This window comes from Nyctereutes procyonoides, unplaced genomic scaffold (genome assembly GCF_905146905.1).
Source record: "Nyctereutes procyonoides isolate TBG_1078 unplaced genomic scaffold, NYPRO_anot_genome, whole genome shotgun sequence".
Taxonomy (NCBI): Eukaryota; Metazoa; Chordata; class Mammalia; order Carnivora; family Canidae; genus Nyctereutes; species Nyctereutes procyonoides.
In genome coordinates, this window is record NW_026575126.1 from 67,797,290 (window position 1) to 67,823,696 (window position 26,407).

The 26,407-nt window shown below is 41.4% G+C and overlaps 1 protein-coding gene across 1 annotated transcript; it reads right to left on the bottom strand.

Moving 5' to 3' along the window:
• Positions 1 to 12,148: 12,148 nt before the first annotated feature.
• Positions 12,149 to 25,338, bottom strand: KPNA7 (karyopherin subunit alpha 7). Its single transcript, XM_055340707.1, has 8 exons — positions 25,273 to 25,338; positions 24,196 to 24,324; positions 20,091 to 20,173; positions 19,389 to 19,657; positions 17,919 to 18,001; positions 15,720 to 15,983; positions 14,047 to 14,280; positions 12,149 to 12,361 (listed from the first exon to the last, which is right to left on the bottom strand). Exons 1-8 carry the CDS (start codon positions 25,336 to 25,338, stop codon positions 12,149 to 12,151), a joined length of 1,341 nt encoding a protein of 446 aa, XP_055196682.1.
• Between the last annotated feature and the right edge of the window lie 1,069 nt (positions 25,339 to 26,407).

The window sequence follows — 26,407 nt, forward strand, 5'->3', positions numbered from 1 at the left end:
TCCCTAGCTTCTCCATGTTTGTTTCTCCTGGGGACATTTGTTTCATTCACCTTGGCCTTTATCTTTTATCATGCTGGTTTTCTTCTTGTGCCTGATCATGCATACTTAAGAATGGGAGTCTAGGTTAATTTTTCTGGACAGTTGGTTCATATTTCTTGTATACACACATCTATGTGTTCCCATTAGGATGCTCCCATGAGTAGATTAGCTGACTGGGTGCTCTATGGAGATAAAACATTTCTTAACTAGATGGGTAAGAAGAAATGCATTCTGATTCTTGACCTTCTGTGCATGACTTGTTTTTACTCTCTGGAAATTTGTAGGATTTTTTACTAGAGTTTTGAAATTTTACAGTGACATGCTTTCACATAGGTTAATTTTAATCCATTTTTCTGAGCTACTCCCTTGAACCTTTAAATTTGGAAATGTCTACTTCTGCTGTGGAAAATACTCTTAAATTATTTCTCTGATAATTTTCTAGCCTTTGTTTTTTCCATTCTCTACTTCTGGAATGCCTCTATTCAGATTTTGGATCTCCTAGACATCAAGATTAATATAATTTATCTTTTCTATACTTTTATCTGTGTCATTTTGCTCTACTGTATGGGAGATTTCCTCAACTTCATCTTCCAACCCTACTGTTGAGTTGTTCATTTCTACTATCATTTTAATTTCCAAGAGTCCTTTTTGATCTTCGATTTTTTAAAATAACACCTTATTTTTACTTCATGGAAGCAATAGCTTATCCCTTGAGTATGCTAGGATTTTTTTGTTGTTGTTTAATTTTTTTTCCTTTGCATGGCTTTTCTTTCAAATCCCTACCAGCACTATTTGTTTTTGTCTACATTATGTCAGAAAGCTTCCTCAAATGTTTGGTGGTTTTTTTACCTATTTAAGTGAGGTACTAAAAAGCTGATCAGAAGTGGCAGGATCCTGGGGTAACCTAGTTGGGTTGTTTCCTTGTGGAAGTCACAATGTCAGTGTCTTTAGGTCTTTCCCCTTGGGAAGGTAAAATTTCCCAGAGAAAAATCTTCTAGGCTCCTGTGTAGAAAATATACACCTGCATTCCATTTACCCAGTGGGGTGTGGGGTAAGTGGGGGCTCATTATTCCCTAAGCAATTTACTTAATCCCCCTGCATTCAGCATGAATCTGTTTTTAACCTTGCCCAATGTATTCTAATACAGAGACCTTTTTTATCCAATTCAAGAAACAAATTTCCAGTTTACTACCAGGGTATGGAAGGGTCAGATGATCAGCTTTGTGGAGTAAAAGGATATAATGGCTTTTAAAATTTTTTTTTAATTTTTAATTTTTGGGAAATTCCTAGGTTCACAGGCGAAAAACCAGAATAGTGTTATACCCATCCCCCATGGTCCTATCACTGGCCCCACTAGCCATTATCACATTGCTGGTTCTACCCTATATAGCTCTACCTCTTTCACTTCCCTTATCCCATGTTACTTTGAAACAAATTTCAAACATCATTCCATCTGTTCAGTATATACACCTCTGAAGATAAGGACTTTTTAATAAACATAACCTTAACAGGATTGTTCAACCTAAGAGAATTAACACTTCTTTAATATCAAACCTCCATTCAATGTTCAAGTTTCCAGTTGTCTTATGTGTGATTCATAACCTTGGATGTTAAGTGTATCAAAAGTGACATCAATGTCTAATGAAAGAAAGTGGAGCTCATAGGTTATCTTATTTTTTGTGTTTGTTTGTTACAATTGGAATAGAACTAATAATCCACACATTCTGGCTGGTCAATAGTCTTTTAAGTCTGTAAGTTTCCCTCGTGTAATTTTTTCAGTTTTTTTTTTAAGATTTGTTTGTTTATTCATGAGAGACACACATAGAAAGAGAGAGAGAGAGAGAGGCAGAGACACAGGCAGAGGGAGAAGCAGGCTCCACACAGAGAGCCCGACGTGGGACTCAATCCTGGGTCTCCAGGATCATGCCCTGGGCGGAAGGCAGTGCTAAACCCCTGAGCCACCCAGGCTGCCCCCCTTGTGCAATTTTTCCATTGGAATTTATTTATGGAATGATCTTGCAGAGTTTCTTACAGTCTGGATTTTGCTGATTACATCTCTGAGGTATAGTTTAACATTTTTCTCTGTCTTCTGTATTTCCTGTAGGTTGGTAGTTGGATCTACAAGTTTAATTGCTTCTGTTGTTCTATGTTTGAGTTCATTGATTCTTTCCTTTCTGCTCCATTCTGGTGTTGAGTCCATCTAATAAACTTTTTTTTTTTTTTAAATTCATGAGAGACACAGAGAGAGAGGCAGACACATAGGCAGAGGGAGAAGCAGGCTTCCTGCAGGGAGGCTGATGTGAGAATTGATCCCAGGGCTCATGAATCACACCCTGAGCCAAAGGCAGACACTCAACTGCTGAGCCACCTAGGTGTCCCCATCTAGTAAACTTTTAATTTCATATTTTTTAGTTCTAAAATTGCCATTTGGTTCTTCATCTTTTTTTTCTAAGACTTCACTGACCCTAGGCTATCATCTTAATGGTGTCTTTTAAAAAGTGAACACATGAAAAAAAAATAAATAAAAAATTAAAAAAAATTAAAAAAAAACAAAAAAAAAAGTGAACACATGGTAGAGTGGCAGAGTAGGGTAGTCAGCCTCCAAGGTGGCTCCCAATGATCCCTCTCTCCTATGCTTCATGTTTTGTTTTGTTTTTTTAAGATTTTATTTATGTATTCATGAGAAAGAGAGAGAGAAGCAGAGACCCAGGCAGAGGGAGAAGCAGGCTCCATGCAGGGAGCCCAACGTGGGACTCAATTCCAGGTCTCCAAGATCACACCCTGGCTGGAAGGCGGCACTAAACCGCTGAGCCACCCAGGCTGCCCTACTCTTCACATTCTTGTGTAGCCCCTCCCACATTCTACCAGGGTTAGTCTGTATAACTAATAGAATATGGTGGATACGATAGTATATCACTTCTGAGTTAAATTATAAAGCCCTGTGGCTTCTGTCTTGAGCATTTCTTTCCCATGCACACACACTTAGATCACTTACTCTGGGAGAATCTAGCTATCCTATGGTCAGGAGATTCAGGTAGTCTATGGAGAGGCCCTTGTGATACAGAACTGAAGTCTCCAGCCAACAGCCATGGACAAATTGAAGCCCACTACCTACCATGTAAGTGAATTTTGAAGCACATCCTTTCCTAGTTAAGCCTTCAGATGAAAATGTGGTTCTAGCAGAAGCTTGAATACAATCTCATGAGACTTTGAGCCAGAACCACCAGCCAAGCTGTCTCCAGATCCTTGACCCACAAAAAATGCGTGCAGTAATAAGGTTTTTTTTTTTAAGCTATTAAATTTTAGGGAAATTCGTTATATAGTCGATAACTGATACATCAGGGTTTGTTGTATTGAGTCTCTGCTCTGCCGCTTACTAAAAGATGCAGGACATGTTGAATAACCTTATGAGCTCCACTTTCTTTCATTGGAGATTGATAACCATTTTTGCCACACTTAACTTTTCAAGGTTATGAATCGCACATAAGAAAATATATGAAAACATTATATAATTATTAATTTATCAAACCCAACCTCCCTATATTGCAGATGAAAACTGAAAGCCCAAAGGAATGAAAAGAATTGACAGATGAAGCATTAAATAACAGAGAAATTATAGAACTTGTCCAGGCTTCAGCTATTTAGAACAAGAGCCAGGACCAAAACCAAAGCCCACAACTCTAGGTCTGGCTATTTTTGCTACTATGCCTAAAATATGTGCTATTATCATTAAACATGGTCACTCCATGTTTCAGGAAAATAGACAGCAGGTAAATTATGGATTGTAGGATAGACAGGAGAATGCATTTCTTCTATAGTACATGACAAAATTGAAGTAAATGCCAGAGAGTCAGTTGTTCCAATTCAGCTTTTACATCCTACAGCTGACATAGGGCCAGTTATTATTCCTTCCTTCTTTCTGTTGCTCTGCCAGTCATCCCAACACACTGAGTCCAAGCACATGGGCACCCAGCCAGAAGGTGACTAACACTAACTCTTTGCACCTAAGCCATGTAGCTTAGGCAGATACCTCCTTTAAAAGCAAAAAACAAAAAACAATCCTCACTGGACAAATTGGTATCAGTATTCCTAAACTACAAATGCTCCTTTGTTATGCAATTTTATTAAAAAAAATAAATTGACTTGGAGGGGAGAAAAGAGGCTAATAAGTATTTTGAGCCAACAAGGTCAGACCATTTGAGCAAGAATGACTAACCTTAACAGGATTTCAAACTTTATCCCTCAGGGTATTTTTGTAAACCACCTCACCTTCTACCTTCCCCTCAACTTCAGTCTTCTAATAGAGACCAACCAACGGTGGCATTTTAAAATGTTGAAAAAGAATCAGATCTTAGTCAGATAAAAGAAGAAAAAAAGGTATATGTGGACTCAAACTAGAAGGGAAAACACAAACATAAAAATAATAGTGTTGATGGGGCACCTGGCTGGCTCAGTCCTCATGAGACTCAGGGGTCATGAGTTTAAACTTCACATGGGGCATTGATTACTTAAAAATAATCAATCCAGAATAGTTGTGATGGAATGGTAGAATCATTTTTCCCGTTCTTGGTTTGTTTTTAATTTTAAGAAATATACAAATAATATCTAATAATTATCATATATACTATGTGGTAATATATACAATTTGTTACATTCTTTTACTTGTGCTTTTAACTTAAAGTTCAAACTTTATACAATGAGATCTTTTGGATTTAAATAATAACTAGTTACAGTTTAATTTTTCACCCCATGTATATCAGTTAAGATTCTTTAGCTGCAAGCAACAGAAAGTAATTCTGGTTAAACAAAAAGGGAATCTGTTGTAAGAGCATAGGAGAAGAGGGGCACCTTGTTGTCTCAGTCAAATGAGTGGCTGGCTCTAGATTTCCACTCATGTTGTGATATAAGGGTGGTGGGATTGAGACCTACATCAGGCTCTACACTCAACCCAGAGTCTGCTTGTCCTTCTCCCTCTGCTCCTCCCATTGCTCACTATCTAATAAATAAATGGATGAATATTGTTTTAATAAGGAGTATGGGAGAGCAGACAGGACCAAAGGGAAGACTTGGAGAAGCAGGAAGAGGGTAGCCATTGAGACCTCTCCACTGAGCATAAAGTCCTGCCACTGGAGTAAATGAACACTTGCCCACTATTTGTTTCTTCTATGCTCAATCCCTGGGTCTAAGATTCAAAGTCCTTGTAGGGTGGGATTCTGCTTGGTCAGAGATGTACCAAGCTAGGATGTCCTGAGCTAATGAACGAAAGAGGGAATTGAAAAGGAGTTTCCTGGGTCCCCTCCATTTCCATGTAGGAGAGCAAAACACTGAGGATCCCATCCCACCAACAGCTCTCAGCAGCAAGCATAGTCACCCCAAAAGTTGATGAGGATAGTTATCAGAAGATCTAATGTCCACTAAGCTGTAGATTTGTCCTCACCACTAAATGAGATGTTTGTGAGAACATGAATAGTTTTCCAGCAGTATTTTAGATGGACTCCCATACATCTTTCTTCTTCAGTTATCAAGTACCAATGAAGACCTGCTTTGGGCATGACATTTTGGTGTGATGCTTCAGAGCCACAATAGAACTTGATCCATCTCTACACGCAAATAATGCAAATCAAGTCCAATCCTCCTTAAAGTGTATCCCACATCCATCATAACACTGCCTACTATTGTGTTCCTAGGTCCTTCCCATCCTACCCTTATTCTCCTCTTGATCATTGTCCACACAGCTTTCCCTGAAGAATGTTCTGTATTAACAGGTGTTCCATGACAATGAAAAGGAAATGGGAAAGAAATAGAAGAATTACTGGTTAAACCTAGTCTACAAGTGGAAATTTGTCTAGATAGCTATAAGACTATTCTATTGTTTTCAGAGTCTTCCTTTAAGATCCTTAAAGGTAACCACTAAACTATATATTCTTAGAAGATGAATCCACATGACTTTTAAATGCAAGTGGTTTAACAGCATTTTTGATAGATGGAGGTGAATGTGTTGAAATTTTTATTAACATTTAGTTTAAAAAGCTTTACACCCATGCCAAGCCAATTCATAGAAGGTTCTCAAAGAAGTTACCCATTAGGGTTTGGTCTTTTGTTTAGAAGTCGTGGGGCCTTGGTGTTTTTTTGTTAAGCGGTTTAAGAATTCATTATCTTGGTCCAGGGCTGGTAATATTGCACCACTTTCTTCTCCCTTCAGGGAAGAAGAGACACTATTATACCTGCAGGCTCTCAGCACATTATTGCCACACAGTTGACTCCTTAACATCTTCTGTGGATTAGCAATTTGCTCTAAATTTGCCTCATCTCCCTCAGAGGAAAGAAGCATTGAAATCTCTCTCAGGTTGGAACTTAAATGCAGTTTATGTGTGTGGTAAAACATACATACCATAAAATTCACCATCTTTAACCATTTGTTTGGTAGCATTAAGTATATTCACATTGCTGTGCACCCTCTCCCATTCATCTCCAGAACTTTGTCATTTCAAACTGAAGCTCTGTACCTATTAAACACTATCTATTTCCTTCTCTACTGCAGCTCCTGGCACACACATTTTTTAAAATAAATATTTATTAATTTGAGACAGAGAGAGAGAGAGAGAGAGAGAGAGAGAGAGAATGAGAACATGAGCAGGGGGACAGGCAGAGAGAGAGAGAGGAGGAGAAGCAGGCTCCCTTCTGAGCCAGAAGCCTGATGTGGGGCTTGATCCCAAGACCCAGAGATCATGATCTGAGCTTAACCATCTGAGGTACCCAGGCGCCCTGGCACCCACCATTCTACTGTATGTCTGTCTGAGTTTGACTCTTCTAGGTCCCTGATATAAGTGAAATCATACAGTATTTGTGCTCTTGTGTCTGGCTTATTTTTAAGTACAGTTTTGATACACAGAACAGTGCCCTTACAGCCAGTAAGGACACAGTGTATGTAGCTGTTACTTCTAAATCCAAAGTCTTTAAGCCTGGAGCCCTTGGATGAGTCCTAGAGATCTGAACCTCCTTTAAGAGATGGGTTTCCTAATTCCTTAACCCAGAAAATGCTGATTGCTATTCTGGAGTCCTCTCTGCTTTGAGAGCATCCTCTTTGTCCCAAACCAGTATTGGTTCATCTAACTGAAGGCAGACATCAACCCAGTCATATTTGTTGTATGGCTCAAGATTTTGTGGATTCGAATTTGATGCCTAATGGAATGTCACTCACTATAAACCGCCAGCCCCCTGGCCACTGAAGAACTTTGAGCTCATCTTCTTCATATGGAAAATATCTAATGCATATGCAACTCAAAACTACAGTAAGATACCCTTTGCACCCATTAGGATGACTATGATCAAACAGATAACAAGTATTGGCAAGGATGTTGAAAAATGAGAACCTTCATGCATTGCTGGGGAGAATGTAAAACGGTGCGCATTTGCTATGAATAACAGGATAGTGGTTCCTCAAAAATTAAAAATAGAATTATCCAACAATTCCACTTCTGTATAGACCCCCAAAAGAACTGAAAGCAGGAATTCGAACAGATATTTGTACTCCCATATTCATAGCAACATTATTCACAAGAGTCAGGATAGTCCAAGTGAATATCTAAAATGGATGGATAAACAAAATGTATTCTATCCACACAATGGAATATTACTCAGCCTAAAATATAAGGGAAATTCTGGCACCTGCAACAACATGGACGACCCTTGCAGGGATTGTGCTGAGTAAAACAAACCAGTCACAAAAAAAACAAACACTGTAGAAGTCTACCTATATGATGTACTGAGAGTAATCAGATTCACAAAGAAAGTTAAATGGTGGTTGCCACGGGCTGTGGGGAGAGGAAAGATGGGAAGCTAATGTTTAATGGGGACAGAGCTTCATTTTGCAAAGATGGGAAAGTTCTAGAGATGATACTGGTGATGGCTACATAGCAATGTGAAGGTAGTCAATGACCCTGAACCGTACACTCAAAAATGGTTAAAATGGTAAATTTGTATGTTACATATTTTATTGCAATAAAAAATGTTTCAAAGGAGTGGCTAGTGCTGTCTGATCATTATTCCCTGCTCCTGCAGAAAAGTTAGAAGCCCTGTGTGCAGTTTATCCCAAACCCCATATACTGGAAAGAGACAAAATGCAGTAAGTAGCAAAATGTTTTGAAAACTGGACCTGCCTTAGTTGTTTGTGTTTCTCAAAAAAAAAAAAAAAAAAAATCACTTCAGCATCATATCACCTCCCTTCCTCCATCCCTCCACACCAAAAGAGGCAAGCAGAGGAAAACCAAACCAAACCAAAACCAATCAACCAAACAAACAGGGGATCCCTGGGTGGCGCAGCGGTTTGGCGCCTGCCTTTGGCCCAGGGCCCGATCCTGGAGACCCGGGATCGAATCCCACATCAGGCTCCTGGTGCATGGAGCCTGCTTCTCCCTCTGCCTGTGTCTCTGCCTCTCTCTCTCTGTGTGACTATCATAAATAAATAAAAATTAAAAAAATTAAAAAAAAAAAAAACCAAACAAACAAACAAAAAAGTTCTAAACCAGAGGCAGGAAGACAAGCTTTTATGGGACTAGAATGGTTTCCAGGAGCCAGGGAGCTGTCACTCAGAGATAGACTATTCAACATGGATGGGGAGAAACTCAGAGCTAAGTCATGAAAGAAGCCCACCCGTCCATCTTGTCACCCACCTCACAGGAGCAGTATGGGCACCTGCCCAGTGAATCACCAGCTAAGGTGGCCTGCCAGGAGGTATGGGTACTCCTTTCCACTCTGAAATCACTTACCTCACAAAAATGGTTCTCGATAATGTTCAAAGCAGTCAGGGCAACCTGAGGATTCTCATGAAGTTGCAAAGCCTCAATTTTATCAATGCCACCAATTTCTTCTATCAGAAGACACAGATTTTCCTTCTCTGAAAGCTTCTCTGCTGCCTGTAGGTATATAAGAAAAAGTAAGACTGGACAAAAGCCCTTTGGAGGTAGAGCTTTACCACTGTGGAATCAGACCAAAGGCTCCCATTCCAGAATAGACAGCCACAGTTTTACTTTTCCCTAATTAAGATTGCAGGATCAGGGGTACCTGGGTGGCTCAGTCAGTTAAGCATCCAGCTCTGGATTTTGGCTCAGGGTTGTAAGATCAAGCCCCACATTGGTCTCCATGCTGGGCATGGAGTCTACTTGAGATTTCTCTCTCCCTCTCCCCCTCACCAACCCTCTTGTCTCTCGCTCTGTCTGTCTCAAAAGAAAACAACAATCAGGATTTTCCTCCTCTTTTAGATGTTGATGTTTATAGTACATAGATTTATATTAATTGCACAAAATGCAACTTTTGTCAAGTATACTGCCCTCCATAAATACATTGCTACTACTGTTTAATAGATATCCCCTTTCTAATTAATGGAAATTGTTTAAAATTTAAAGTTTAAAAGAGTTCAGGTAATGTTATTTAAATGTAGGTGTTCTGGCCATACCCTCTCTGGAAAGCTTTGAGAAGATGAAGGAGACCCTTAATAACATCATGGGAAATAACCAAATTCCCTGGAAACAAGTAACGTGAGTGGATTTAATCCAATGCTGATCATTGGATTTATCATTTAGAGCTGTTTATTAATTCAAACATTTACATCTACTATGGGCAAGGCCTACAAAACCATATGAAGATGTGATTTTAAGATTTTAAGATCAGGGATCCCTGGGTGGCGCAGCAGTTTGGCGCCTGCCTTTGGCCCAGTGCGCGATCCTGGAGACCCGGGATCGAATCCCACGTCAGGCTCCCAGTGCATGGAGCCTGCTTTCCCTCTGCCTCTGTCTCTGCCTCTCTCTCTTTCTCTCTGTGTGACTATCATAAATAAATAAAAATTTTTAAAAAAAGATTTTAAGATGTTATTGGGGCAGACAGGTAAATAATTGCTACAGTACAGAAAGCATAATATGGTAAATGATCACTTGTTTAAGTTAAAGAAGATGTACATAAAAGGCTTGGAAAATAACACATGTTCTTGATGAAGAGTGCTGTGCCAGGGTCAACCATAGGATAATCACAGTATTCCCAAAGCAAAGAGGGGCAAAGATAAAGATTTGAAGGAATAAGTGTGGCATTTTAGGAGACGGGGGAGTAATTTAGCTCAACAGCCTATTTGGGAGAAGTGAAGAGAAATAAAGAAAAGGCTTTGGTGTCAGCTCCTGAAGGGCTCAGCTCTCTATTTTGTGTGCAGTGATAAGAAAACCTCCCCTGGTTCAAGTTAAATATTATTTAGTCTACACTGTCTACCTGATGAGGGTTTGCACTGTATCTCTAAACCTTGACACGCTCTAGTCCTATCTGCAGGTCCAAAAATGAGGTGGGTTTTTTTTTTTTTTTTTGCTTTGAGCAAAGAAACTGAGGCAGGACCAATCTACTAGATTAACCTAAGAAAGCTGGGGGAAAGCAGGATGATCAAGAGCAGTCAGAACTCTGGAAAAGGATTTTGGACATTGACACCACAGCAAACAGCCCCAAAGTCATTTCAAAAAAACTTGAGTTTCACTCTGCTGCCCAGAGGACCTTGTCCTCCTAAGCTGCTATTCCAGTGCTTCTCTCTGGTCTATCAGATATGGTTTTCCCCAGACTCTCCCAAGGAAAAAAATCCCAAATGTTTAGTTCAAATGAAACAGATGAAGTTAAATTTCTACAGCCCACAAGTGTGCTTTCACAAATGTGGTATATCATTATGTCCAACTTTGTCTATGGGTGGCAAGTCTCTGTTCCTCATCTATGTGATTTACTCAATCTTAGTGTCTAATTGGGTGCTGTTTCAAATCTGTTCTTGACTCTGGTCAGTTCTTTCCAAAACAGTTACATGAAAAGGATGTTTAAAGTGAGCTTTTAAAAGGAGTCCCCTGGTGCTACTTTGAAAATTTTCAAACAGGTTAGTTGCATATAAAAGAACCTTAACCAGATGAATATAGCCAGCCTTCAAGATGGCCTCAGATGATCCCTACCCTTGTATAGCTTCCTCCCATGTTGAGTGGGGTTGTAACCAATAGGATGTTGTTGAAATGACTTCCAAGGCTAGGTCATAAAAGCCATTGGGGCTTTCACCTTGCTTTCCTAGATAACTTCTTCCAGAAGAACCCGGTTGCCATAATGTGAAGACACACAAATGATCCTATGAAGAGGTCCACATACTGAGAATAACCTTCCAGGCATGTGAGTGAGCCAACTTGGAAGCTGAGCCTCCAGCTTCCATCAAGCCTTTGGATGAGACTGCAGCCCCAATTGACACCTTGAACCTCATGAGAGGCCCTGACCCAGAACCATCCAGCTAAGCTGCCCCCAGATTTCTAATCCCAGAAACTATATGAGATAATAAGTATTTGTTCTAGACCTCTAGGGAGTAATCAATTATGCTGTGATATAGAACTGACACAAATGGTCTATGAACACCGGCTTTCTTTCAGAAATAAGACTTTTCTAGATTTCTAATTCAAGTCTTTGTGGCCAGTTCAAGATCTAACCCTTATAACTTCTTGCTGCTCTTTTGAGTGCATCTTATGTTTTAGCCTTCTAAAAGAGCCAGCCATGTGGTTCACAGACTGCTTTCCCCTGCTTCAAACCTTTGATTGGTTTCTCCATCTCACTCAGAGTAAGCTGAAGTGCTCCCACACCTTATGTGATCTGGGTACTCTGAGCAGGACTACCACCCTCTATGCATTCACTCCCACTCATCCTTGAGTACTCTTCCCCCAGATAACCACAAGACTCATTGCTTCACTTCTCTTAGGGTTTTACATAAATGTGCTTCCTGAGACAAATTTCTGCTGACAATTACATACAAGGGATCACCATTCTCCCCGCCTCTCTGAGCCACCAGTGACTGCCCTTTTACCAGATAAACTCTAAACTGCTGTGTCTGTTTCTCTCCCCATTAATATATGGGCTCAAAAATATTGTTCTGTTGTATCCTGAGCTTCTGAAACAATGCTGGGCACTCATTTGAAAAATGAAGATGGACCTTCTTTGCAAGTCCTCTTGTTTTTGTTACCCATAGGATACATAGCCAGGAGGAAGGGTGAAGAAGTAGAAAGAGAATCCACATGTGAGTTTTAAGAACCAAATTAAATGCCTTAAAATTGGAGACTGCAGTTTAAAAACCAACCTGCTTCAAACAGCTCACCTGGAGGATAAAAGAGATAACGTCAAGGATGATGATAACAATTTTGGTGTCTTGGATGGTAAGCAGATTGACCAGTGGCTCCAGGACTCCAGAGTGGACAAGGTGGATCAACTGGTCTATAGTGCCTCCAGTTGTAAAGTTAGCCACGGTCCAAACAGCTTCTTTCTGGACTTTAAATTCTCCCTACAGAAAGAGAACATTTACATTCTTTACAGATCCTGAAGAAATTAAATATAGAGATGCTAACACTTAGTTCAATTTCTAGGTAGGCTAATGACAGCCAGGACTGTATGTGCAATTTACATAGAACACCACAGCAATCTGCCTCCAGTTCTTATGCAGAAGACAGCATCTTTGAGAAGCCCAGAAGCAGGCAGGCAGACTCCTATGGGGCCTTAAAAAAGGTTCTAAGTTGAAGTAGACTCATTTCTTTAGGTCAGGTTTATGGGAAAAATAGACATTATGCTTGGAACTTTAGGTTATAGTGACCCAGAGGTCAACATTTCTGGTGTTTCTGTCACAGGAAAACTATGGACAAGAAGCTCCAGAGCTACAAAGCTGAGCACATAGAAGTGATCTCAGGGACTGAGCCAGCTCAGAGGTGACAGAAGAAGGCCATTGAAACATTACTCAATGTATGCCTTGCCTTGCATTTACAAGAAACACTTTACCCAGAGGTATGGGAGTAATTTGCCATAGACACTTTTTTTTTTTTAAGATTTATTTATGAGAGACATGGGGCAGGGGTGCAGAGACACACAGGCAGAGGGAGAAACAGGCTCCCCACAGGGAACCTGAGGTGGGATTCGATCCCAGATCTCAGGATCATGCCCTGAGCCAAAGGCAGATGCTCAACCACTGAGCCACCCAGGTGTCCTGCCATAGATCCTTCTATCCCCAGGCAGGAGTTATTCCCGCTTTAATGGCTGGGGAAAAACTGTGACCTCAGTTTAAAGAACAAACAAAAAAGGACACACGGATAACTAGCTTGGAGCCAGTTGTAATTCAAAAGGCAGTTGGAAATAAAATTACTCCTTGATTCGTGACGGGATATTCTGATTAGAATATGTACAGATTCACAGACACACAGAGGATAGGAAATACCTGACGGACTGAACCCTTGATTTGGGTCACACATCTGGGAAACCACCATCCAACTGGAGAGCAGGCTCACCACCAGCAGCTTCTCTTCCCCATCCTACCACACTTGCCTCCCCACCCTGACAAGACTGAGCCACTCCTGGCTCATTTCACACGTAGAGGATTTAAACATCTATCACATCCATTTGAAGATGGCAAAAAGAAATGCTGACAAATAGTAGTAGTCCTGGGAAAGGCAAGTAGGAGTCAGGGGGAAGAAGGAAGCTTTATTGTATTTCTACTTTTATATCTGGGTTTTCAGTGTATATTACCACTCTAATTGATGTGATTTTTACACTGAAAAGGCCACCTTCAGTGGCCTTTCAGTTCTTCAGTGTCTAATATCACCATAACCTGATAGGTTTTTCCTCCTAAAACAAAACCAAACCTCCCCTACCCCTCTCTTTTGGCAAGTAGAGTGGATGGCCCATTCTTTTAACACTAAAGATAAACCAATATTTTCCAGCTCAATATTTTTTTCTGAATATCTGATCCATGGGATCACCTTTTCATTGAACAATGCCTGTTTAGTCTCTTAAATCTTTAATGGGTCAGCCAAAATGAGATGCCTCTTCTTTTCCAAGGAGAGTTAGGAAACTAAGGTCTCATAGCTCTATTGTGAGCTCAATTAATTTGCTTCTTAGACTGTGTCTGAATTCCTGGAGGAGTTCAACACAGGGCCGGTTGGAAAATAGCCTTTTGTCATAGACATGGAGTGCACCGCTTACATTTTTTAGCAGAGCCACCAAGGGAGGCAGCATGCCGCAAGTGATCAGCCGCTGGATGTGTTGGCAGGGCCCTGCAGCCACATTGCTCAAGGCCCAAGCTGCCTCCTTCTGGATGGAGGACTTGGGGTGCATCAGGAGTTGGGGCAGCACGTTCAGCATGCCCGCATCAATGGCCATCTGGGTCTGGTAATCCGTTCCTGTGACGATGTTCCCGATTGTGCGGAGAGAGGGGGTCTGGAAGAACAAGGCTAGGAGTATAACCAAGCATTGCAAATGTATCGTAACAGAAGGAAATGATCACACCAAGCTCTGTGCATTCCCAGATATTTGTCATGCCATGTTGATGGTGCTCAGAAAACCTGTGAATAGTGATTAAGTCCATGATCCTTATTAATTCAGCACATCCACAGCCATTTGCATAGTTTACAGGTACTAGGCTAGCCTCTCGATAGTTCCAGCTCACATGAGATAGAGGTCAAGTGTTGCCTTTATTAAGAAATGATGCTGCCCTTTCTGTATCCTTACACTGGGAAAATCGCTAAATTGATTACAGTGTGTATAATGTAATAATTTCTACCAAATTTGTATTTAGCACCAGTATCAAGTTTTTGTTGTATATTTAATTGGAGCTAATGAGATCCCAATGGCATTTTTTTTTATGTATTCACAAACTCCCTCTCAACTCTGTAGGTCCCCAGGATGGGGGGTGCAATTGGGCTCAAGACAACCATCCTCTAAGGGCTGACTGCATTTATTTTGATTTCTCTGCACCATAATGGCTGCCCCAGCACAGACTATCAACAGTTCTGGAGTTTTCCTAGCCTTATATGCTAGGTATCTGCTAATCAAGTGAGAGGTGGAAGTAGTGCTATAGGCCAATCACTTTGGCAGGATGGTTCCAAATGGGCCCTCGGCCCCCCTACCCCAGGACTAGAAGCTTTTTATAGATACTGTTGGGGGCAGAGAGGGTAGAAAGAGAGTATCTCCAAACTAATCTTGACATATGAGGAATACTATGCTAATCTAGACATAGATGATCACTAAGGCTGCATAAATATACGTTAGCCACAGTAATCCAAAAGGCCACCCATATCTTAAGGCATGTCTTCAAGAAGCATATTGTATAAGGGACACATTTCATAACCTAGCAAAGCATTTGATTTTTTTTTTCATTTTCACCTATACTGAAATAGTCTAATAACAAACTGGGGTGAGGATAAGAGGGAATTTTCTTTTATACTTGAGTAAGAAATTCAAATGTTACAATGCGCTTTACATTAATACACACACTCACACATGTGCACACCATATTAGCCAACTTGTTAACATCTGCATGCACAGATCCTTGGAAAGCAAGGCCACAGCCACAAAAGAATAGTTTGCTGGGTGAAGGTATTATTTTAATCTGGTGCTTGTCTCTATTTTCTAGCTACCAGAGGAAGACAAAGTAAATTACTTAACATCCACTAGGATTTTTGGATCAAGAGAGATTCGTCTTTGGCTAAAGAGTAGCAGAAACCAGGGAAATGCAGATGACAAGCTTTGTTCTAGGTAAAGTAAGAGATCTGACTATGGAAGACTGTGGGTGGGAGAGGTCTTGTTCAAGTGAATAGGACTCACATGTTCTAATCTGAAGGCCCATACAGACCCAGATGGGACCCGGGGACATTTACCAAGACATTGAGCTCTGAGCTGCTCATAAGCTGGACCAGCCTGGGCAGGACCCCTGTGTTGACCACTTGGCCGATGCGCTCATTGCAGCCATCGGTGAGGTAGGACAGGGCCCAGCAGGTATCCGAGAGAACCTCACTGTCTTGGTGCTGCAGGAGGTGGGACAGGACAGGCAACATTTGCTTCACGGCTGTCTTGCAAGGGTAAGGATTTTTGTTTCGGCACAGGTTGGACAAGGTCCACGTGATATTCCGCAGAAACGTGATCTGTAATAAGGAGACTGCTTCCAGCATTGGGTGCAAAGAAGGAAAAATGCCAACAGCTGTGTGTCCTTGCCATCCCTGATCAATATTATTGACCAGTGTGGAGCAAAGTATTTGAGCTTCATGCAGAATATGTTCTCGATAGTGATGCATACAGAGGAGACCGAGAATGAGCTTTAAGCTTCCTTTTCAAATGTTAGGTGGAGGTTTTCTCATATTCCTCAAAATGTCCCTCCCCACTTGACTCAGTTGATGACCTATTTTATTTTTCATTGACAAAACAAAGGCCAAGCACAAGTTACTTGGTTTGCACAACTGTCACTCACTCCACCAACATGTGGTAACCACATTCCTGATCTTTGTTCAAGGGTCAGTCTTCCTACCCTGCATCTGGATCCCATTTTTGCCTTTGAAGATTCTATCCCCACCATCGCCTCTCTGCATCCTTCCCACACTCTGGGGCCCACCTCTCTAGCCATCATCCTGCTCCTACTTTTCCCAGAGTCCATCTCTATTCACTGTCTACCTTGCAGCTTCCCATTTGTTTTTCCACCCCTCTGGTCATATTTCTGCCCCTACTTCTTTGTACTGGGTGATGAAATTGGTTTCTTCCAGGCCACCAAATCCAACAGCTGCTTTTTCAATTCTAAAGTTACTGTCCCTCTTAGACTTAGTTAGTACCCCTCTTGAAAAACCTCTTCTTGGCACCTATGACACCAAACCTGCATTTCTATTGCCAAATGGGCTGTTTCTTCTCAGTCTTTGGGGCAGACTCTGATTGTTAGAGCCTGAGACCCTTGGTCCTAGGCTCTCCTTATATTCCAGGTCAGGGGTTGGCATATTTCTTCTGGAGAAGGCCAGAGAGTAAACACTTCCAGCTTTATGGGCCATAGGGTCTCTGTTGCAATTTTTCATCTCTGCCCTTGTAACATTACCAAAGCCACAGACAATATGGGTAAAAATAAATGGGGATGGCTGTGCTCCAAAAAAAAATTATTTACAAAAGCAACCAGATGGCCCCTGCTCTAGTTGATCCTGCCCAGCTTGATGACGTATGCATGCACGACTATCTGGACCTGCATTAACCATCTACCTGATGTTGCTGTGATGATGCCTCTCACTCACCTCAAATTAATATGTACAACTAAGGCTCTGATTCCTTCTTCCTTCCATCCTTCCCATTTCTCTAGGAGAATAGTCATCCAAACAACCTAACACAAAACCTTTCTTCTTCCTATTCCCCGTGTCCAGCATGGCAGCATTCCAGCTCCCTCCGCTATCACTTTACAAACAGCCAGAAGGGTCTTTCCAAAAGATCAGATCACTTCACTTCCTGCTTCCCTCTGCCAGCATGTGGGTGTCTAGGACCCTTGCCCTACTTGTCATCTTGCACTGCTGACTTTGCAAACTCCCTGGTCATGTCAGCCATTTTCTGATTCCACAATGTCAGGTTTTCTCCCTCCTTGGGGGATGGGTATTCCCTGGGCTTTTAGAAGCTACCTTCTCTTCATTTCTGTTTGAGACAAATCTAGAACCAACATTTATCCAAAGGGGTCCCCTATTGTTGCCACATCAATCAACTTTGACTCTAAGCTTCAAACGTAGACCTAATACCTAGGATCAGAATAGATGACCCATTAATTCTGTCTGTGCCCCTTGAATGGAGAGCTTAAACATCTACTTTTGTAGGATTATAAGCTTAGAAAAATTTTAATGGACCTCTTCCAATGCCCCCTGAGGAAAAATCAGCATTACTGGCCCTTGGAGCCAAATTCAAGTCAATCCCTGCCCCATGTGATATTCAATCCTAGGCCTTGCTTATAACTCCTGTCATAAGGGACAAGGCAGCAAGCATATGACCTAGCATTGACTTAAAAGTACTTCCCCAATTTCAGAAACTTGTTACCTAGCTAGTTTTTCTACTTCAAAGACTCTTACTGGTATGGTTGATGAAACCAGGGCCAGCAGATGTGGAATGGCATTGCTCGAGATAACGATGTCTCTGAATTCTGAGCCATCACCTACAAATAGATAAGAATGTGACAATTAAACAGGGAGTGGAGAGAATCCTGGGCTAAGTGACTCATTTTTTAAAAGGCTGTACAAAGGGAGAGAAGCCACAGGGGTTCTGGGTTGGACAAGTACATAGTATAGGCATGAACTAGATCCTGGGTCTCCATCATGTCAGTTGGGTAGATAGGCCAAGTGTGAAAAGCAGGCACTACCCAGCAGTGATCATTATAAGTAGTCTGTGGACACATAAAGGAGGCAGCCAGTGGGTCCAGGAAGTGCTCAAGACTCTAAATACTGGTAGCACTTCACAGCATGTTCCTCAGGAAGATGAAGGAGGCTATTGCAGGCCAAATTGTCTTCCCAGGTGACTTTGACATGGGGTGGAAACTTGCAAATGCAACTCAGAACCCAGTGTGGGGGAATGGGTAGATGCTAGCCACCTGCTGTCCCACTCAGGCAAGAATATACCAATTTGAGACCTTAGAAGTCTCCGTTTATAATACTCCAACCACCAAAGCAAGGCATAGGTGACTTTATACCACCCAGTTTTGCCTGTTTCTTACTGAACCAAGCAAAATGAAGGACAAAGTCTCTGCAAATGGGTGCTTCCTTTCTGCAAGCATTTAACAAGCAGACTTGTTTTATATTCCGTGTTTGCTAATCCCAGTATCTGAAGTCCTTGGAGGTCTAATCATACTGTTTGTTTTTGCTGACTCAGTCATAGTGGGTTGTTGATTCTCTGAACTTGAAACTGCTAATATTTGGCTGATCCTAATTTGTCAAAATCCTGAGGGGCCCAATTGAGTTCGTATCCTCCCAAGAGCATTGTATTTATATTCAGCCAGGAATCCTGGAGCTTCCAACCCTGCAGCACTAACTCCTCATCTTATGCTTTCCTGGACCATGCAGGGAATATAGCATCAACCCCAAATTCACAAGGCCATTTTAGGACTGCATTTACAGGGGAGACTTGTACCCCACACTGAGGAAACATCTTTTTTTTTTTTGCTATGTTTCCTTATTAACTTTCAGTGGAGATAGAATTCTCTCAGGGTCCTGGGTTATGCAAGGGTCTATTATATATGCTGTAAGGGTCAAAGACTTGTCTTGTTCTTGAAGCCATTAAGACTTGAGGCTGTAGGACCCCGGTATTGACAGACCTCACTAGACAGCCTATAGCTTCAGCACATACTGTATCATTTGGTTGCCACTTTAGTTTTTGGTCTCTGAACTGGACTCTGGATTTTGGAAAAGCCTGTCATACTATTCTCAGCTTTTCTAGATATTTATACTGAGTGTATTGAATCTTTATGCTACCCAGAGAACTCCCATAGCATGCCAGATGCCCGGCCCACACTGGCTTCCTACCCCAATGGGAAGAGGGGAGAGTCTCACCTGCTATATTACCAAGGGCCCATACTGCCTGCTCGCACACAGTCATGTGGGGGGAAGACAGGAGCTCAACCAAAGGTTGTATGGCCCCACCTTCCACAACAGCTTGAGTCTGCTCGGAAGTCCCTGAAGCAATGTTGGTCAGAGCCCAGGCTGCCTCGAACTGTAAGCAGGGATGAGGTGACAACTTCAGGAACTCCACCAGCCTGGGAATGAGCCCTGCTTCAACAATCAGTTTTAGAGGAGGGTTCTTTTCCTGGGACAGCATTTTCCTTTGTAATGAAAGGGAAAAATATATATAAACAAGTCAAGTGAGGCTGATATTAAGAACCTCCTTTATAAGTGTTCTTGGCATTCCTAGCTATCAAATGAGACTAACATCTGGGGCCAGAGCTACTTAATATCCTAACGTCCAGCCTGTAGCACTTTGCAGTGACAAGGCAATATTTTTCCCTTTAGGTATTATCTATGAGCTGAGATCCCTATAGAGGCCAATTTAAATTAAGCAATTCATCTCTGACAACACTTGCATATCTTAAGTTGTTCTCAAGGACGGTGTAGAGGAATAATTTAGTCTTGCTTTTGAATGGACTTGCCTTGTCTTATATTGTGTGGGCATTTTGCCACTTCCACAAAACCAAATAGGCCACTGGAGCTCATTTCTAGCTAGGAACCTATAAACAGCAGAAGTTTGTTTGGTGATACCTGGCTGCCTGGGTGGCCTGGAAACATAGGTCTGGATCTGAGGTATTCACACCATTGATTATTTCTTGCAGGGTGAGGCTGACCTGCAAGGAGACACACATTCAGGTCAGAGTCTCTGCCCAAAGGAATAATGATGGTTATCTAGTCCTGCCATCTATCTGATTAGAACAGGCTGGCTTGGACAAGATGTCCCAGTCTGCACATTGGTCTCCGTTAGGGGAGAGAAGAACACTTGGAGGTCTTATAGATCTCATGGATCTATGGGATACTCCCTATGCTCTGGGGAAGGGGTCATCCCTATCATCACTTGTATCCCCAACTTTTCATCCCATGCAGTAAGAACATGTTAGTGATGATCAGCAAAAATGGCAGAGTAAGGACCTCCAAAAATTCCCTCCTCCATAAAAACAAGAAAACCAACACAAGTAGTTCAACCTTCCAAACTCCAAAAATTGACCAAAGGCTTGTAGCAATTTGTTTTATTTGATCCAAAAAGAGATTATTCAAGAAAAAGAGCTAATTTCAGGAAGAAGAATTCTAGGAAACAAAATGTATCAACATATGAACAGAATTATACATCATGACCAACTGGGATTTAATCCAGAAAGGCAAGGGCAGTTCAACATATGAACATCAATATAGTAGGACTTATTAATGAGATGGGGGAAAAGTACACAATCATCTCAGTAAATGCAAGATAAGCATTTGACAAAATTCAGGCACACTTCCATGATAATAAACATTCAACAAGCTAGAAATAAAAGGCAACTTCCTCAACCTGATAAAGCCATCTAATAAAACCCCACAGCTAGCATCATACTTAAATGGTAAAGGATGGAAAGTTTTCCCCCTAAAATCAGGAACAAGACAAGGATGTTCACTCTTGTCACTTTTATTCAATGTAGTATTGGAAGTTCTAGACAGATGAACTAGGTAAAGGGGGAAAAAAAGTCATCCAGATTGGATTTTCCAGATTGGAAAAAAAATAAAAATTATTGCTATTTGCAGAATTCAAGAATTTGAAGATGGAAGAGCCTAAGGAATCTCCACATATACAAAAATAGAGGTTCAGCTAGGCTTCAGGATTAACATATAAAAATCCCTTGTATTTTTATACATCAGCAATGAACAATCCAAAATTGAAATTAATAAAATAATTTTATTTTCAATGACATCAAAAAGAGTAAAATACTTGGGAATAAATTTAGTAAAAGTAGTACATGGCTTACATACTGAAACTATAAAAAAAATTAGAGAAGACCTAACAAATTAAAAAATACACACGATCGTGAATTGGAAGGCTTAACATTGTCAAGATGGCAATGCTCTTATAAACTGATCTATAGATACAGTGTAATCTCCATTAAAATCTGAGCTATCATTATAGAAGAAATTGGCAAGTTGATTCTAAAATTCATTTGGCAATGCAAGGGATCCCAAATAGCCAAAATAATCTTGAAGAAGAACTAAATCGGAAGACACTTCCCAAAACCTACTACAGAGCTACAGCAATCAACTCTGTGTTGTGCTGACAGAGGATAAACATATTGATCAATGGAAGAGAATCCAGAGTCTACAAATAAACTCTTACATTTATGGTCCGTTGATGTTAGACAAGGGTTGGAAGACAATTCAATGGGGGAGAGGATGGTCTTATGATGCTAGGACAACAAAATATCCACATGCAGGACAACGAAATTGGACCCCTACTCACACCCTTTATAAAAATTTACTCAAAATAGATCAGGTCAAAAATAGAGAACTAAGGTCTAAAAATAAGAACTAAAACCATAAAACTCTTAGAAGGAAACTTAGACATAAATCTTTGTGACCTTGGATCAGGCAATGAATGGATTCTTAAACATTATACCTAAAGCATAAGAACCAAAGATAAAGGTAGACAAATTGAATGGTTTCAAAATTTAAAACTTCTGTGCTTCAAAGGATTCTGCCAAGAAAGTGAAAAGAATCCACAGAGTAAGAAATATTTGCAAATCATATATCTGGTAAGGGTAGGATAAGGGTAAGGGTATCTAGTCTCCAGAATAGACAGTATAAGGAACTCTTACAACTCAACAATAGATGAACAAATCACTCAAGTTTAAAAATGAGCAAAGGCTTGGAATAGCCATTCCTTCAAAAGATCTACAAATAGCCAGTAAGCATATCAAAAAATGATCATCATCAGTTGTTAGGAAAACAGATCAAAATTTTATAATATAGCCCTTTGTACCTACTAGATGGCTATAATATGAAAATGGACAACATAAGTGTTGGTAAGACTGTCAGAATGTGATGTAATTGGGTGAGCTGATGAGCACTGGGTGTTATATGCAACTGTTGAATTGTTGCAACTGATGAATTGTTGAACTCTACACCTGAAACTAATGATATACTATATGCTGAATTTAAATTTAAAAAAGAACACCAAGGGATGCCTGGATGGCTCAGTGGTCAAGTGCCTGCCTTTGGCTCAGGTTGTGATTCTGGGGTCCTGGGATTGAGTCCTGCATTGGGCTCCCTGCGGGGAACCTGCTTCTCCCTCTGCCTAGGTCTCTGCCTCTCTGTCTCTCTCATAAGAGAAAAAAAAATCTTTAAAAAATGAAAATTAAAAAAAGAACATCAGAATGTACAATGGTATAGCTACTTTGAAAAATAGTTTGGCTATATATTTGTTTCCTATTGTTACTATAAAAAAATACCACAAATTTAGTGGCTTAAAACAACACATTCTCTTACAGTTCTGGGGGGTCAGAAATTCATGATCAGCTTCACTAAAGGAAGGGCTGGCTCTTCCTGGAGGCTCTGAGGGAAGAATCAGTCTTCTAGCCTTGTTCAGCTTCTAGCGGGGCCACCTCCATTCCTTGGCTTGTGACCCCCTCCCTCCATCTTCAAAGCACAACACGTTAATCTCTGCTTCTGTTGTCCTATAACCTGCTCTAACTTGTCCTTCACGCTTATAAGGACCAATGTGATTGGTCCCATCCAGCTAATCCAGGATAATCTCCCCATCTCAAGATCCTTAATTTAATCACACCTACAAAGTCCCCTTTGTCCTACAAAGTAACATTTACAGGCTCTTGGGATTAGGAGATGGAGGTTTTGATGGAGGGAGTAGGGTGGGGCACTATTCAGTTTACCAAAGGTAGTTCCTCATAGAGTTAAACAGAATGATCATAGGACCCAGTAATTCTACTCCTAGGTATACTCAGGAGAATTGAAAACATGTCCACACAAATACTTGTGTACAAAGCAGCATTATTCATAATTGCCAAAAAGAGGAAACACAAATGTCCACCAACTAATGAATAGCTAAACAAAACATGGTATATCTATACAATCAGCTATAAAAGGAATAAAATACTGACGCATGCAACAACATGGATGAAACTTGAAAACGTTAAACTGAGTGAAAGAAGCCACGTATGGCAATTCAGAGAATGCTTACAGCCATTCCATTTGATGGCAGCTACTATGTCAATGGATCCACTTGCCCAGATTGAACTCATCTCTGCCCCATAAGAGTTCTAATCCCAAGGGTGCAATGATGGTTAAGGTGGAACATAGGTGGGGATGGATCATCAAAGACACGTAGAAACAAGGCTAGTGGAGTCTAAGAGAAGAAACTTCCCCATCAGAGCATTCCAGAAAGGATTTTCAAAAACAATATTGGCCTGCAAGTCAACCCAGAATTTGTACTGAATGAGGCTGAGGTGTATGGGGAATGGAAGACAGAAGACAGCATTCCGATCCTAGGCAAGCCTTTATATATTGAGTGACTAGATGATTCTGAGAGAGAACCTTCCTAAGCCCTCATTTCCTATTTCTGGCCAAGTGGTGGCAAGTGAATTTCCATTAGAAACATCATCTTGCCTACCCCACCCTGCTCAGAACATAGATCCCAAACTCACAGTCACAAAGGTAACAGCCCTTAGCTTTCTGAAAACATCAGCTTAGTTCTAACCATGAACTCTCTATTCCTCTCCTTAAAGACCCTCAATGAGAACTTGCAAGTTCTGAATCTATGAAACATCTTCAAGCCAGAGAAACTAGCTAAGGACGTATTTCATACACAACTCTCATGAACACCACATTCCCAGTGTACCCCTTTAGTTGGTTGTTCAGAAGCTGGATCAGTGGAGAAATTGGCGATATTTCTTCTCTTTAAGGCCTGCTCATCTTTCTTGGCCTTCCGGAGTTCCAGGCTGACTGCTATCCTCTGTTGCCGCCTCATCTAGTGAGGAAAAGAAAGAATTGAAGCCCTTAGAGTAGGGAAGTTAAGTTGTCACCACATTTAGCTCTTAGAACATGCTTCAAAGCATCAGATTCCACTTTTACAGTTGCAACAGGCTGGAAGAGTTAAGATCACACAGTAAATAGTCTCAGCATGGTTTACCTCCTCTGCTTTCTCCCACTATACCACATCCAGAAAAATAGTCAACCTTCTGCACAAAGTGAAGGAAGTCTATCTACAATCTTGGCAGGCTAGGACTCTCTCAGCTGGAAAGCCATGTGAGCAAAGCATCCCATTGCCCCAAGTCTGAACACATTTTCATCAATGCTGATTAGTCCCTGAAGAGCAGGTGGGCCTCCCGACCGTGGGGATCCAGGCAGGGCTGGGAACTGGGATGTCACAACCCACATGTCCCCTGACCATTTCCACCATCCATCAACAGGTCATTCATCTAGTCTTGATTTAGTCCCAGGAGGTTTACTTGGATGCCAGACTGAGGGAGATGAAAATTAAAAACAAAACAATATACCCTTTTTTCTTATAACAGAAGAAACCCATAGACTTTATAGTATTGGGAGTCCTTGGGAGAAATGATTTATCTTTTAGATCTCCATTTTGGTATATTTGCTTTGTCATCCCCATGTCCTGATCCTCCATTCCATTTTTTTTTTAATGGAGGGAGAGAGAGAGCACATGAGCATGCATGCACACAAGCAAGGGAGGGGCAGAAGGAGAGGGGAGAAAGAATCATAGGCAAGCTCCACCCTCAGTGCAGAGCCATCAGGCTCACTACCCTGAGATCATGATTGGAGCCAAAAGAAAGAGTCGGACTCTTAACCAACTGAGCCACCCAGGCACCCCTGCTCCATTCCATTTATGATGCATCTCAACCATGAGATTTTCACTGCACTGCTCCTCCAGAGAGTGAAGCAGTGGCTGGGTACTCACAGACACATCTTTGCCTCGGTACTTAAATTTTCTCAGCCTCTCTTCTGGAGCATGTAAAGTCGGCATATTGACTCGAAGTGGTAAGCCACCTGGAGGTAAAGCAATTGCCAGGAGATTGTCAGCACCCAATGTGTGGGTTTCTAGGTCATAGCTATCCTTGCTCTAAGCCCTGGAAGAGCTCACAGTGGATGGGAGGGCAGACTCAGGATGTCAGCCTCCCCAGGCATCACCACCCGGGCTCAGTAGGCAATGAGCACCACGGAAGCCAGAGGAGATCGGCTGTGGGCTATAGCAGTGAGGGATACCTTTTGGAGGCACTTCATCTTGAACTGGGCCTTTGATGGCTATGGTAGGCTGGAAGGGAAGTATAGAACCCTCTCATGTGGCTATATCCATGTAGTTCTGTACGAAATGTCTGTGTAGGAACTGGTACCCAACCAGGACAGGAAGTTGACCCTCTTCTCCCATACCCAGTCCACCAACCCTTAGGTCACAATGATCTCAAGCATAATCTGCTCCTTCTAATTCTTTGGTTGATTGCCTCCACCCTGGACCAGGCCACCATCATCTTCCAGCTACACAATGGCAATCGCCTCCCACCTCTTCCCCCCACCTCTACCATTGCTGTATTCCAATCTGTTCTCCACACAGAGGCCGCGTGATCTCTTAAAGGTAATTTCCCCTGCTTCAAAACTCTCTAGTGGCCGCCCACTGAATTCAGAAGAAAACTCAGACTCTCTAGGATGCCCACTTTGTGTGAGCTGGGCCCAGCCTTCTTCACCTGCAGGAACATTTTGAATTCCTATCTAAGAATCTAAGTATCTTCCCAGTCGGTTTTATATTCTCCATAGCTTTTACCACCACCCCAAATTTTCTTGGTTGTGCATCTTTCTCCCTCTCCTCCCAATGACAACGGGGTCATATGTGTCTTAGGTAAGATTCCTCAGCCCTTTCATCATGCATAACAAATAGTAAGTAGGTACTCAGATATTTGTTGGATGAGGGTGGTGGGTGATAGGTCACAAAGGGAACCGATCCCTAATCAGAGGAGGTTATTCAAATCAGGCCACATTTTAACTTTCTCCAAGGCAGTGGGCAATGACGTTTCTTGCAAGTATGCAATGAATATCCATCT

Excerpts from the sequence above, each read along its gene's own strand:
- KPNA7 (XM_055340707.1), bottom strand. The coding sequence starts at position 25,338 with ATGCCGACTTTACATGCTCCAGAAGAGAGGCTGAGAAAATTTAAGTAC. Across the intron at positions 15,984-17,918 it reads TGGTTTCATCAACCATACCA|ATCACGTTTCTGCGGAATAT; the intron begins GTAAGAGTCTTT and ends TCCTTATTACAG. Across the intron at positions 12,362-14,046 it reads TGGTGGCTCTGCTAAAAAAT|GGAGAATTTAAAGTCCAGAA; the intron begins GTAAGCGGTGCA and ends CTCTTTCTGTAG.